This window comes from Malus sylvestris, chromosome 11 (genome assembly GCF_916048215.2).
Source record: "Malus sylvestris chromosome 11, drMalSylv7.2, whole genome shotgun sequence".
Taxonomy (NCBI): Eukaryota; Viridiplantae; Streptophyta; class Magnoliopsida; order Rosales; family Rosaceae; genus Malus; species Malus sylvestris.
Window position 1 is genome coordinate 11,959,967 of NC_062270.1, and position 13,053 is coordinate 11,973,019.

Sequence of the window (13,053 nt, forward strand, 5' to 3'; positions counted from 1 at the left end):
AACTCTTATAGTTTCTAGCATGGTAATAATAGGCTTGTCCCTAGACCTTAGGATAAAAGAATTGAATCTCTCACAGAGGTTGTTTAAAAGAATGTCACACTGAGTGTGTGTCTCAAAGTGTGACCTACTTCAATGCAAGGCTAGTCTCTTCAACAACCATTTATAAGCTTCAACATTCAGCCTATTCACCTTAGCCATACTCTCTCTAAAATCAGCGATGGTTGTTGCCTTGGCAGCATTCCACAAAGCATCCTTTAATCATTTCCCTTTAAACCGATATGCCTTGTAGTTGGTGTATAAGTGCCTAACACAGAATCAATGATTACAATTAGGTAGCACCTTCTCAAAAGTTGGTATTAAACCCTTTTGTTTGTCAGAAATGAAAGTCCAAGCACGTTGGTTCACAATTTCCAAGTCAACAACTAGCAGTTCCATAAACCTAACCTAAATGTCCTTGTCCTCGAGCTCTACTATGTCATATGCAATAACCCAAGTTTGGTTATTTGCATCCATTCCCACTGCAGATAGTAACTGGCCCTTGAACACTCCCTTCAAGTGACAACCATCTAACCCTACAAACGGCCTACATCCATTCTTAAATCCATTTTTGCAAGCCCCCAAACAAATATAAATCTTCTGAAATATCACATGAGCATCATCATAGGGCAGCACCTTCATTTGAAATGTGCTACCCGAGTTTGTCCTCCTAAGCTCATCACAGTATTCCCACAACTTTGTGTACTGATTCACATTACTCCCCTCAAGGATTTTCAAACACTGTGCTCTCACTCTGTAGGCTGTCTTGAGGTGGATCTCAACAATTCTTTCCTCTTTCACTGTCTCCATAAATGTAGTAATGGGCATGCTTGGGTTGAGTCTGAACTTGTCCACATACCTCTTCACAAGCCATGCCACTTTGCAGTTAGGATTTTCCCTCCAAATCCTCAGACAATCATGTTTCCCAACATAGGTTTTTACTTGCATTGAATCTTCATTATACATCCTGGAAGCATACAATCTCCATGGACAGTTTTTCTCACACCTTGCACTAATCTTCCATTTCTCATTCCTTTTTAGCTTAATAGAATGTGCACCATACTTAATGGAGTGAGACCACACTGCCTTTCTCAATGGTGCTGCATTTCTTAACTTTAATCCATTTTCAAACTTTGGATCATCCATGTCGGCTTCTTCATTGAGCTCAAGGTAGATGATCTTCTCATCACATTCTGAACTTGAATCATCCACACTGTGCAGGCCATCTGAGTCTTGTGTCTCATCATCCAAGGGAATGTCTTCTACATCCTTTGCATCAATAACATATTCTGGATGTTGGTTCCCAACCATTCACCTCCTTCAGCATCTCCAATGACATTTTCCACAACCGTATCATCTACTGCACGACAATCATCATCTTCCAAACTGTAGTCATTGTCCACAAACTCACTATTTGTACTGTCATCTTCTGCATTTACTGCCACAAGTAATGCATATTTGTTAAAAACCTAAACTTTGCAAAAATAATTGAATACTGAAATCAAAATTGCAAAAATAAATGTTTCAAAAATTTTACCATCATTAGCTTCTACTTCGGCCCCTTCATTAACTTCTTCAATTTCGTGACCTTCTTCAGTTTCATCACCTTTATCATCTTCATCACCTTCACCTTCATCATTAGCATTGAGAGGACCATCTTCAGCCTCATGTTCATCATCACCATTGTAGGCTATGTAATTCAAAAGACATAGCCATTTTTCTAAGTGATCAACACCCCATTTTGCTCTACCTTTCTTCAGTTTTGATCCACTTCCTTTTGTAATCGAAATCGCCACCCTCAATTCCTCAATATCTTCTATAATGACACATTTTTGCAATATGCCACTCTCATCTAGATTCATCAAAAGCTTATGTTTCAAGGCAGCTTGCTTCGGACTTAGATGTTCTAGGTAGATTTCTGTGTCCTAGTCCCTGGAACATACTTGCACATTTGACCAACATCTTGGTCCCATTCAATAAGCCTTAATCCCTCCCTATAAGACATCCCAGGAATCCTATAATGATACAATATAAACCCATCATATCCTAACTCCTTAACCATTTCATCAATCTTGAAAAAAGACATGAAGTCTTTGTCTACATAATCAAACCAAGCCCCGAAACCTCCCATATATGCATTTTTAGACCACTTCCCACCATGGTTAATTTTAATGCTAAATAATTCAGGCATGCCTGCAAAGTCAAGGAAATATGTTTTAAAAACTAAAAAGTTAACCCAAAATACTAGTAGGACCATGAGGGGAAAAGGTGAAAACAAAAACATGGGGACTCGGGGACCATGAATACAGGGTTTTTTAAAGGTTGCAATTGGGACCACGAATGAAGACAACATGGAAAAATAAATAAAAATCAAATCACAATCCAAAAACTTTGAACTTTATCAACCTAATCAATCTGAACTTTTACTATTTTCATTTTATTTATATACTTAAGAATGTTTATATATATTATATATTTTTCTTGTGTAGTTAATTACAATCAATCAAATTTATAAAAGAACGAAGAGATGACACTGATACAAGGAACTCATTTGAAAAGCTCACTCCCAAGAGTCACAGCACCTATCTCCTCATCAACTTCTATGTGAAAATGGCTACTTTCTCTCCCCCGATGGATTCGTTCTAGCTCCTCCACAACAATCTGCATCTGCGGCCTTCGTTCGCTACCATCTACACACATCAATGCCAGCTCCATCATCTGTTTCGCAGTTTGCCTCGACTTGTCACCTAAAGTTTTGTCAACAAATCTGTCTAAATCCTTGCAATCCTTTGCCTACGAAAGCAAACGGAACTTGATAATAAATGAAAGGGTTGAAAGGGTAACTATATAGGCTGCACTTCGCTTTGTTGCTTTCTTTTTTTGTTTACAGTTGTGCCACACAAGCAGATCTTAAGAACGAACGAAAAGTTTACTTCTTTGAATGACAAACTTGTAAGTACGTGAAGTCAGTGAAGTTTCATAACTACGCATAAATGCATGTATAATGATGAAAGCCCATCCAAAATATGTAACTCGTAACGCGAGCACATGATCTTGTAAATGATAGAGTGAATGCACTGTTCAGAACCAACAACTCTCTCTCCCTCTCCACAACCTTTTGATCTCAGAATCTCTCACACTCTCTAAATTCTTTGTTTAAGAGCTCTTCAGTTACGTCACTTGATCTTATCCAAAAAGGATCAGAAAAACCTGCAAGCTACTCTAGGATCTTGAGAATATCCATTATATTAGGGAGAGCTTCAGCCATCATTTTGCTTGCCTTAGAGAAGTGAGGTGTCCATCCACATAAAGACGTGTGGAGTGCAAGAGTGTAGAAGGTGAGGTGTTTTGCATTAAACGCACCTTTCTTCAGTGTATGAAAAAGAACAGCCAAGTTCCTGATGGCCTATGCCTAAAATGTAAACGATATGGCTCTAAAGAGTAAAGACGGGGGATTAAGAAGTTATCATTAGGGCAAGATACAGATATATACCTGCAATATTAAATTATCCACTGAGTTCAACTGGTTTCTTGCATTCGCTTCACGTCCACTGACCAATTCCAGCAAGAAGACCCCGAAACTGTAAACATCACTTCTCTCTGAAAACTTCTTTGATGAATCTAACCTATAGGAGGAAAAAAAAGAGTAGATTAGATATAGACATTATCAATAAATCAATCTAAACACAAAAACCATAGTTCTAGAATGAATGATATCTGAAGTTTTTGCTAAATTGATTGTCAGGCATATTTCGTTAAGAGTAGATTAGCATACTTCCTTATGATTGGAAGATGAAGATATCCGAAGTTTTTTTCTTCAATCGAATTAGTCAACTTAAAATTCGAAGCAACTTCCACTATAAGAACTAGAGGCGCAACTTGATGAAGCACTCAGAAGCAGATTGCTACTGGCTGCTCAACGTAGTACTAGAAGAAAGTTAAATCATATTACCGTAATACAATCAACTTCTAATCTTGATTTTGGCACTCAAATGGTTATAGAACTCGACATAAGTTCTGTTAGGGCAGTATAATTTACAACGGGGGTGGAACCTGCTGAATTGCATCAGATGCTAGGAGGGGAAAAGAATATCCAGTAGCATTGCGAGAAGTCACTTTCTGTAGTCTAGTTATTAAAAGTACGCATTATTCTGATGGTGATGCTACGGCAACTAGCCACCATAACGAAGTATGCTTGTCGGGCAAATCCATGAGAAAATTTAACTAAGGTTACTTTCTGCTAAATTGACTTAAAGAAGCATAGAATTATAAAATAGAGCGACCAAAGGGTACTGTTAAGTGCTAGATTGTTTTTGCCAATCTAGATCGCTTAACGTGCGAAAACGACCTGCAAGGAATTGACAGAGGAATCTTTGGAGAATAAGTTGGACGAGGAAACTTACTCTTATATTCCTCGCAGGCAATTCTTGCACATCAAGCAACCTTGATCGTTAGTGACAAATAGCCTTACAGGCACAAAGAGGTGCTATCCTCATCTACAGACTTAGCACTTTAAAGATAAGATTACATACTCTGGGTCAACAAAGCAATCAACGGCTGAAGATGAGCCAGCATGATGACCCACTAGCAATTTGGTTAGTCCATAATCAGACACCTTGGCAGTAAAGTTTTCGTCCAGAAGAACGTTGCTTGTTCTAAAATGCATGTGCAGAAGAGGAGGCACCAAACTGCGAAGGTGTGCAAGTCCTTGTGCAGAATAAATGAAAGAGGAAAGTTCAATTATTTTATGCAAAAGAGACTTGCTGAAAGAACTTGAAGCAGGTGATGTACCTTTGGCTGCTCCCAAAGCAATCGATAGCCTTTGCCTTATGCCCAACCTTCCAATAGGCAAACCTTCAGCATCTGCATAATTATGTTGTTAAAGAGGGGGAGAGAGAGAACGAAAGAGAGTGAAAGTGTGTAGAGAGAGAGAGAGAGAGAGAGAGAGAGAGTACCGTATAGATGATTCCCAACATTTCCATTTGGAAGATAGTCATATACAAGTAACTGCTGAGTGGCATCTTGACAATAACCAATAAGCCTGAGAATATGCATGTGGTTGACACGAGCTACGTGCTTCACCTGTATCGGATCAAAAGAAGTCAGAATACTCAGAAGTTGCTACGAAACGATATTCTAGGCACTACCTCACTAAGAAAGTCATGGTTTACTAGGTAAGATATATGAATCGGAACTTGCATACCTCATGAAAGAAATACTGAGTTGGGGCATGTAGGCGTCTCTTGATAGCTACAATAGTCCCATCTTGAAGCAATCCCTTGTAGACCAAACCAAATCTACCTTGGCTTATGATATTAGTTTCACTGAAATTGCACGTCGCTTGCTCCAGTTCCAATATGGTGAGTTGCCTCAAGTTTGGTGCACTGTAAGGAGAATGAGCAATGGCGTAGGGAGATGCGTCCCCTCTTTCCCACTGAACTGAAGGAAATCAAAGAAACCAAATCGCAAAACTTAACCAGTGAGCCAAACCACGACCTTAACAGATAGAAACACCAGTTAATATTCTTGTACAACATTATCAATCGAGCATGAAATAACTTCGCTTCATTTTCAGTCACATCCTACTGTTACGTCTGTAATTTTTTAATACAGCGTCGATGATAGAGAGTACTTTTATACAAAAGTGACGTATACTAGGATTGAATTCTACGAGACGCACCTCATAATGCCAACTGTGGACCTTCTAGCTAGGAGTATTCCCCCCATTTTTTATTCTTTTTGGGTTAATTAGAATGCATAGTGGTTAAATACAGATAATCAAAACACATAGATGCTTTGCTCCCTTTCCTAGAAGAAACGAATTGATTTATCTCGAGGACCTGTTTGTGAAACACCAACTTGAGAAAGGCATGTCCATATTGTACCAGAGTGGTGTGTGTGGCCAGAAACTCATATTACTTAGCCCAGTGCTGTTTCAATTTTGAAGCCTTCGAAACTGTGTCTGTAAAGTTGTATTGTTCATCATTTGACTTAACAAGAATACGCAAGGCAACTGCTATTTCACATGTTTTATGTCGTTCCTCTTTCAATAAACTGCCCTGAAGGCTGAAGGCATATGCAATGCAAGGAATCCAAGGAATTCTTTGGCTAATGATCAATGCAGTTAGATGCATCCTCATTTGAGTCATTTTACATCCTTTCCGGGACTGAAAATTTCCTCAAATGGTTATGAGCTAACTTACCAGGGGGTGATGGTGCAGATGACACTGTCTCAGATGTTTGCCTAGTTAATCTTTTTACACGCATCAAGCAGATGTAAACGAGCATCACTACGATAATCACAAGCAGAGTGGCAACAACTCCACCAATAATTGCTGCAACTTTTGGTTTTGTTGAATGGTTACCACGAACTTTTTCCACAGGTGTGAGTGTTGGAGTTCCATTATCCCCATCAACTATGGCTGCTATCCTCCTGCTTCTTGGTTTATGGTGCTCTTTTTGTAGTTGAATTGAAGAGTGTGTAACGAAAAGTCTTGGAACAAAAGGTGGCAAACTGACTGCGTTAGCCCACAGGGGAATTGAACAGATACCAGAAAACCCGTTGGAAGTATAACATCAAAGGTACTTGCAATATACGTCAGAGCTCAAAAGGTTAGGTCCATATCTATAAAAAATTATTTTAGACGTGTATGGATTAACTTTTTGGCTAGTTTCAATATATGTTCAGCACAAGTGCTGATGTGCATTACTACAAAACTTTAATTTGTAGTTAATTTCCTGGCAGTAATCAAGTTATTCGCTTGCGTCTTATATTAATGCTATGAAGGCAACAATTGTTCTACTTTGAATATGTTTGATGAATCATCATATACTATTTACTTCTGCACTGCTAGAGAGAGAGAGAGAGAGAGAGAGCATACAAAGAAACAACACACGGGTCCTTCAGTTTATGACAGTAGACAATTTTCCATTGTGTTAGACAAGGACATCTTCCAATTCGACCGTTGAGTAGTTGAGGGCTTCCACCATCGCTCTTGAAAGTTAGTAGAGCTTCAGCTATGCGTTTCAGAGAGGGAAACAAAACAATAAAAAATCAGCGTTCTTCGAAATGGCAATCGCAATGAAGATTAAGCAAAGTAAGAATATGACAGCCTAAACATCATGCACATTTTGCGTCAATCGCATGCCTAGCCAAACCATTTCGAACATGAAAAAAACCGTATCCTTTCAGACCAAAAAATAAACAAATGAGAAGAGAAATTGCAGCATAGCTGTTTAAAAGGAATTCCGAAATCCAAAACAATTATAAACACCGTTTACATATTCAATACAGCATATCAAGGAGGAGAGAAATTTGATCCTATGACTCAAATAAGGGGCACAAGCAGACGTGACAATAACCAAGTTGGCTAGAGCAACATGATCCCGCTCTGCATCCAAGTTCGAATCCCCTTTCCCGCATTTAGATTAGATTAGAATACCGCTTGAATAAAAAATAGATAGAGTAAAAGTACCGTAAACTTTGTAGCTTGTTCTGCTGGGTTCCAAAAGATGGATGAGAATAAGCAGAGGCAGCTGTTGCCACCAGAACAAGCGCATTGTCAATAAACCCAACATTTCGTTCACACTTGGCAGACAAAATCACAAAAATCCCACATCCCAAGGGATTCCCATGGGAATCTCAAAAACATCTGCATGAACAAGTTCAAAACTTGGGAGCTGCTCAAGTCCTCAAAACCCAGGTAGTGAATGTGAATGACGATAATTGATAGAGAACGTGGTGTGCTTTTCCCTCGGGTTTTTCACTTTTCACCTTAAAATAAAAAGCCGCTTTTTCTCACATGGCTTTCTGCTTCTGCTGTTCATAAAATCTAGGATTCTCAGGAAAACAATGAGAACCCAAGTTTCAAAATCTTTTAAAGATTTTCGGCCTTTTGACACGACAAAAAAAAAAAGAACAGTGAAAGAGAGATACTAAAGAGATTTTCAATACTTTCACTTTATATTTTTTGCATAATATTTTATAAAATTGACACGATAATTGACGTTAAATTGTGAGTTGTTAGAAAGCTAATAGGATGTCTCACTTTAAAGGTGTCCTTAGCATTCCTCACAATGAAAAAATAGTACATGTATACAGACAAAGATTATTTAACGCAAAGCTAAAGTGTGACTAAATGGGTCTGCACTTCATTGTTAGAGAACATGTTTATTGTTTTTTTCCTTCCACATGTCAAGGAAAAGTCACCATTGCCATAATCAAAGGCGGTTTTAAGGGAGCGAAAAATGCAATCGCACACAGCTTCAAATTTAAAAGAGCTTCAAAAAAAATTTGTCATCTAATATTGATATATCCTTTGCATTTCTCATAGTGAAACAATAGTACATATATACTGACAAAAATTAGTTAACACAAAGCTAAAGTGTGAATTAATAGGGCTAGCACTTCATTGTTAGAGCACGTTAACAGTTTTTTTTATTCCACATGTCAAGGAAGAGTCACCATTGCCACTGTTTTTTTTCTTCCACAGGTTCCAAATTTGAAAGGGCTTCAAAAAAAAAAATATTTTTGTTTTTAAAGTAGATATAGAGAGGAAGACAATAACAGCATCCTCAATTGGGGCTTTATCCTCTATGAGGCTACTACATTTTAAGCCTTAGTGAGAAATTTCATCTCCAATGAGCCGGAAAATGGGTCTACATCCACCACTTGGGCTAGCAACTTCTTTTCTTGGGTAGCATAAATTTAAGCTACATCTAGGCCAAAAAATAGTGGGTCCATGAGAAAAGTAGCAACTCATGTAAGCCAAATTCTATCTCTCCCTCCACTTGTGAATACGCTCTCATTTTATTCTTTTCTTTTTTAATTCTTTTTTCTTACATGTTTTTGTTCCAAAGATCCTCCTACATTTTGTTTGTATGCTTAATGTTTAAGACATAAAATGATATAAGCTATTCTACAAAAAGGCTCACTTTTATTAATCTAAAAATTTAGATTTCCCCTTAAAACCTTAACACATCAAATATATTTTTTCCGACTTAAACCCGTTTATTGGGTTTTAACAAAAAAAAAATCATTAAATTTTCTTTATGACTCAGATTACAAAATTTTATATTCCTAAAATGCCCCTTATCATGTGATGAAACATTTGATTGTGTTTGTTTGTAATTTGGCTAATTAATGATTGTTTTAAATTCCATAAGAATTAAAATTTCAAGTGGATTTAACGTTCATGGGCATTGGTGGGTGAAATTTTCAAATAATTTTTTTCAAATTTGTATGATACTAATTTACCAATTGGTACTAGGTAAATTGTTGTGTTGTACCTGAAAATCAAATTATATTACAGACCGAAGTGGAGGTTTGTATCTTTCAACATATGAGATTGAGATAAGAGAATCTAATCCAACGAATAATTCATAAATGATGAAATCTAATTTTGTCAGAATTAGAACTTTTTTATGTTGAAATGTTCATAAAAAAAATTAAGATAACACGTTCAAAAATCAACTTAAGAAAAGTTAACATAAAAAAAAAATTTATCGCATGATCAAATTACTACATAAATATATATATAGCCTCATATAGAGCCCGAAAGAAATAACCCTTCATTGGAAGAGATTCTTTTATAAAGCCCCAAATATTTCTCGGAGCTCTAAAATTGGCTATATCCATCACTTTTACGACCCCATATAGAGCCCCTCACTAAGAATGCTAAGGGAGAACGTAAGCGTGGGGATTTGGGAGAGAGGGGAGTGAGGTTTATTTCTTGTGTTTTGACTTTGTTGAGGTCCCTTGTGTGGGTTAACATCCGAAACAGAATTCTTCTCCCAGAAAAGCAGCCAAACACATACATAATGAATGACGTGACATACAAAATACATTCCAAGTAAGTCCGCATTTCCTATGACATAAGAACAGTTAGTTCTTCAAAAACCGACTTTCTTGGCCTCTTTCAGTCTTCACATTTGTTTCCCGTCCCAGATTACTATAGAGCATTAAATTATTGGTTGTTCAAAATTTAGGAAATTCAGGAAATTCAAATCATAATGTGTTGCTTTATGGAGAATTGGAAATGATTACGACAAATTGTTATGTGAGATATCAATTGTTAAAGTAAGTAGGTCTCACAATGCGTCAACAGTTGACAATCATTCATGTGCCGGCTAAACGATTGCTACTTGCACTTGCACAACTCTTATAGAGATTCATAAGAGGTTTTAGATGTAAGTCTTTGTCAATTTATATAGAAAATGAGCATGTCATGTGTACTTTTTCATGTGCCATTACATTTATTAGTTACTAGCTTTCATGCACGTGTAGAATGTATATTTTGAATAACGGCGTGCTACACGTGACGTACACGTTTTAAATCTATTTATATACGTAAATTGACAAAAGGAAAGTCAAATATTTGAAGTAAATGAATAATCTTAGATCATGCTAAAAGGAACCCATCATAAACCAACTAAAGTAGATGAATTCACATAATAAAATCAATCTCTATAGAATTTACATTAAGAATAGAGAAAATAATATTTAATAAACAATTGATGGAATCACATTATTGCTAGCCCATTATAAGGCTAAGCACACCCCTCCCCCTTAGTGTAGATAATATCGTTTGTTAAAAAAACAATCATTTGACAACTTGTTAAAAAAAACAATCATTTGACAACTAATTTAATCACATTATTATCTGCGTGCAAAAAACCTTTTTTATAACCGGCGTTACACGTCTCTTAAGATGTTTTGAACGTGTTTAAAAAAATATTTAATAAACAATTGATTGAATCACATTATTGCTAGTATATTGTGAGGCTAAGCCCACACATCCCCCTTAGTATAGATAATATCATTTGTTAAAAAAAATAATCATTTGACAACTAATTTAATGTAATTTAATCATATTATTATCTGCGTGCGAAATACATTTTTTATAACTGACATTACACGCCTCTTAAGATGTTTTGAACGTGTTTAAAAATAGAGAAAATAATATTTAATAAACAACTGATTGAATCACATTATTGCTAGCTCATTGTGAAAATAAGCCCACCCCCTCCCCCTTAGTGTAGATAATATCATTTGTTACAAAAAAAAAAACAATCATTTTACAACTAATTTAATCACATTATTATCCGCTTGCGAAAGACTTTTTTTATAATTTGCATTACACGCCTCTTAAGATGTTTTGAACGTGTTTAAAATAAATAAAAAATAATATTTAATAAACAACTGATTGAATTACATTATTGTTAGTCCATTGTGAGGCTAAACCCACCCCCTCCCCCTTAGTGTATATAATATCATTTGTTAAAAAAAATAATCATTTGACAACTTATTTAATCACATTATTATCCGCTTGCGAATGACTTTTTTTATAACCGGCATTACACGCCTCTTAAGATGTTTTGAACATGTTTAAAAATAGAGAAATTGAATCATATTATTGCTAGCCTATTGTGATGTACTACTTAAAAAAACAAACAAACAAACAACAAACCACAAAAAAATAAATTATTAAAAAAATACTATTAAAATGACAAAAATGACTTTACCTTATTTGATGCATTATTTTGGGATGCCTTTGAAGTTTTTTTGTCTTGGGGGTGTTTTGTCCAAATATTTTTGTTGAAGCTTGGTGACAATAAAATCACTATTCACCTTTTCCATTGGCTTTATATATAGATATATAAAGGGTTTTTGAGTTTACATGATATAAGTTGTAGTGAGTCAATGAGGAGATGGGTTAGAACAGTCACTTCAATAAGAGTGGGATTTTAGCCGTTGATGCAAGTGGATCTCATAGTTCTTTAATGGATAACAGTTACTCACATGTGTATGGACAACAATTACTAGCAAAACTCTTATAACGAAAAATGACATAGACTTTTTGGACGAAATGTTCTGTCAAATTATATATCTTAAATGTACAAGTGAACTTAATTTGAGATTCAAAGAAGAACGCGGAATTGTAATTTTTTTTTTTTCAAAGTAGGAACAAATTTGAGATTGTATCCTCTGCAAAACAAAAAATTTGGGTAAATTACATAGTAACTCCTCAAGTTTAAGGTCTATTACAACCCCATACAACATCTTTAAAACATTTCACTTTCATACCTCAAGTACTATTTTATTTCAATATAATATATCCATTAGATTTTCCATCTATTAATCTGTTAAATGCTGATGTGGCTGGCACATTTGTGCCACGTGGCCAAAAAAATAATTTTTTAATTTTTGTTTTTTAAAAAGCCTAAATCTTCTAAATAAATTTATATAAAAATAATAATAAAAAAAACCCATCTTCATCTTCCCCAACCCCCCCTTCCTTACAACCCACCCCTTTCTTCCCCCTCCCGTCTTTCCCAAACCCACCACACCCATCCTCCACGTCCTCCTCCGCACCCACCCTCGCACCCACCGCGCACCCACCCTTTTCCCTCCTCTACACACCTCACTCCTTAAATCCATACCCATTGGGGAAGATGGGATTTGGGTTGTAGGGAAAGGGAGATGGTTTTTTCTTTTCTTTTCTTTTCTGGGTTGCAGGTAGTGTGGAGGGGGGCTTGAGTGAGGTGGGTCGCGGGGTTGGGGGGCGCTATGGTGAGGTTGGTCACATAGGGGGGGTGTTGGGGGGAGGGATAATCACTAGGGGTGGGATGGGGGATCTGGGGAAGGGATGATCATTTGGTGGGGGGTGATCGGATCTGGGTTTGGGTTTTTTTTTTTGGGTTGAAGATTCAATATTTTTTTTTAATTTAAAAAAAAAATTTGCCACATGGCACAAATGTGGTAGCCACATCAACATTTAACGGATGGAAAATCTAACGGATGTATTATATTGAAATAAAATAGTGCTTGAGGTATGAAAGTGAAAAGTTTTAAAGATATTGTATGGAGTTGTAATAGACCTCAAACATGAGGGGTTACTATGTAATTTACCCAAAAAATTTGCTTTCTAAATTTGGAGAAGAACTTACATACAACTAGGACGTCAATATGACACTAACCCAAATTAATTACTCATGAGTACTTCCACTAGTTGCATG

General features: G+C 36.3%; 1 protein-coding gene and 1 pseudogene across 2 annotated transcripts; both read right to left on the bottom strand.

Moving 5' to 3' along the window:
* Positions 1–444: 444 nt before the first annotated feature.
* On the bottom strand, positions 445–2,138 carry LOC126590237 (uncharacterized; annotated as a pseudogene).
* Positions 2,139–2,433: 295 nt separating this feature from the next.
* LOC126589287 (probable serine/threonine-protein kinase PBL28) lies at positions 2,434–7,926 on the bottom strand. 2 transcript variants are annotated; one of them, XM_050254556.1, is made up of 9 exons: positions 7,512–7,922; positions 6,918–7,053; positions 6,240–6,529; positions 5,240–5,475; positions 4,992–5,118; positions 4,828–4,899; positions 4,569–4,743; positions 3,530–3,662; positions 2,434–2,829 (listed from the first exon to the last, which is right to left on the bottom strand). In XM_050254556.1, exons 1-9 carry the CDS (start codon positions 7,612–7,614, stop codon positions 2,584–2,586), a joined length of 1,518 nt encoding a protein of 505 aa, XP_050110513.1. In that variant the 5' UTR covers positions 7,615–7,922; the 3' UTR covers positions 2,434–2,583. The 2 variants fall into 2 exon arrangements, with proteins under 2 accessions (XP_050110513.1, XP_050110514.1); XM_050254557.1 differs by having other exon boundaries at positions 2,609–2,783; positions 7,512–7,926.
* Positions 7,927–13,053: the final 5,127 nt, after the last annotated feature.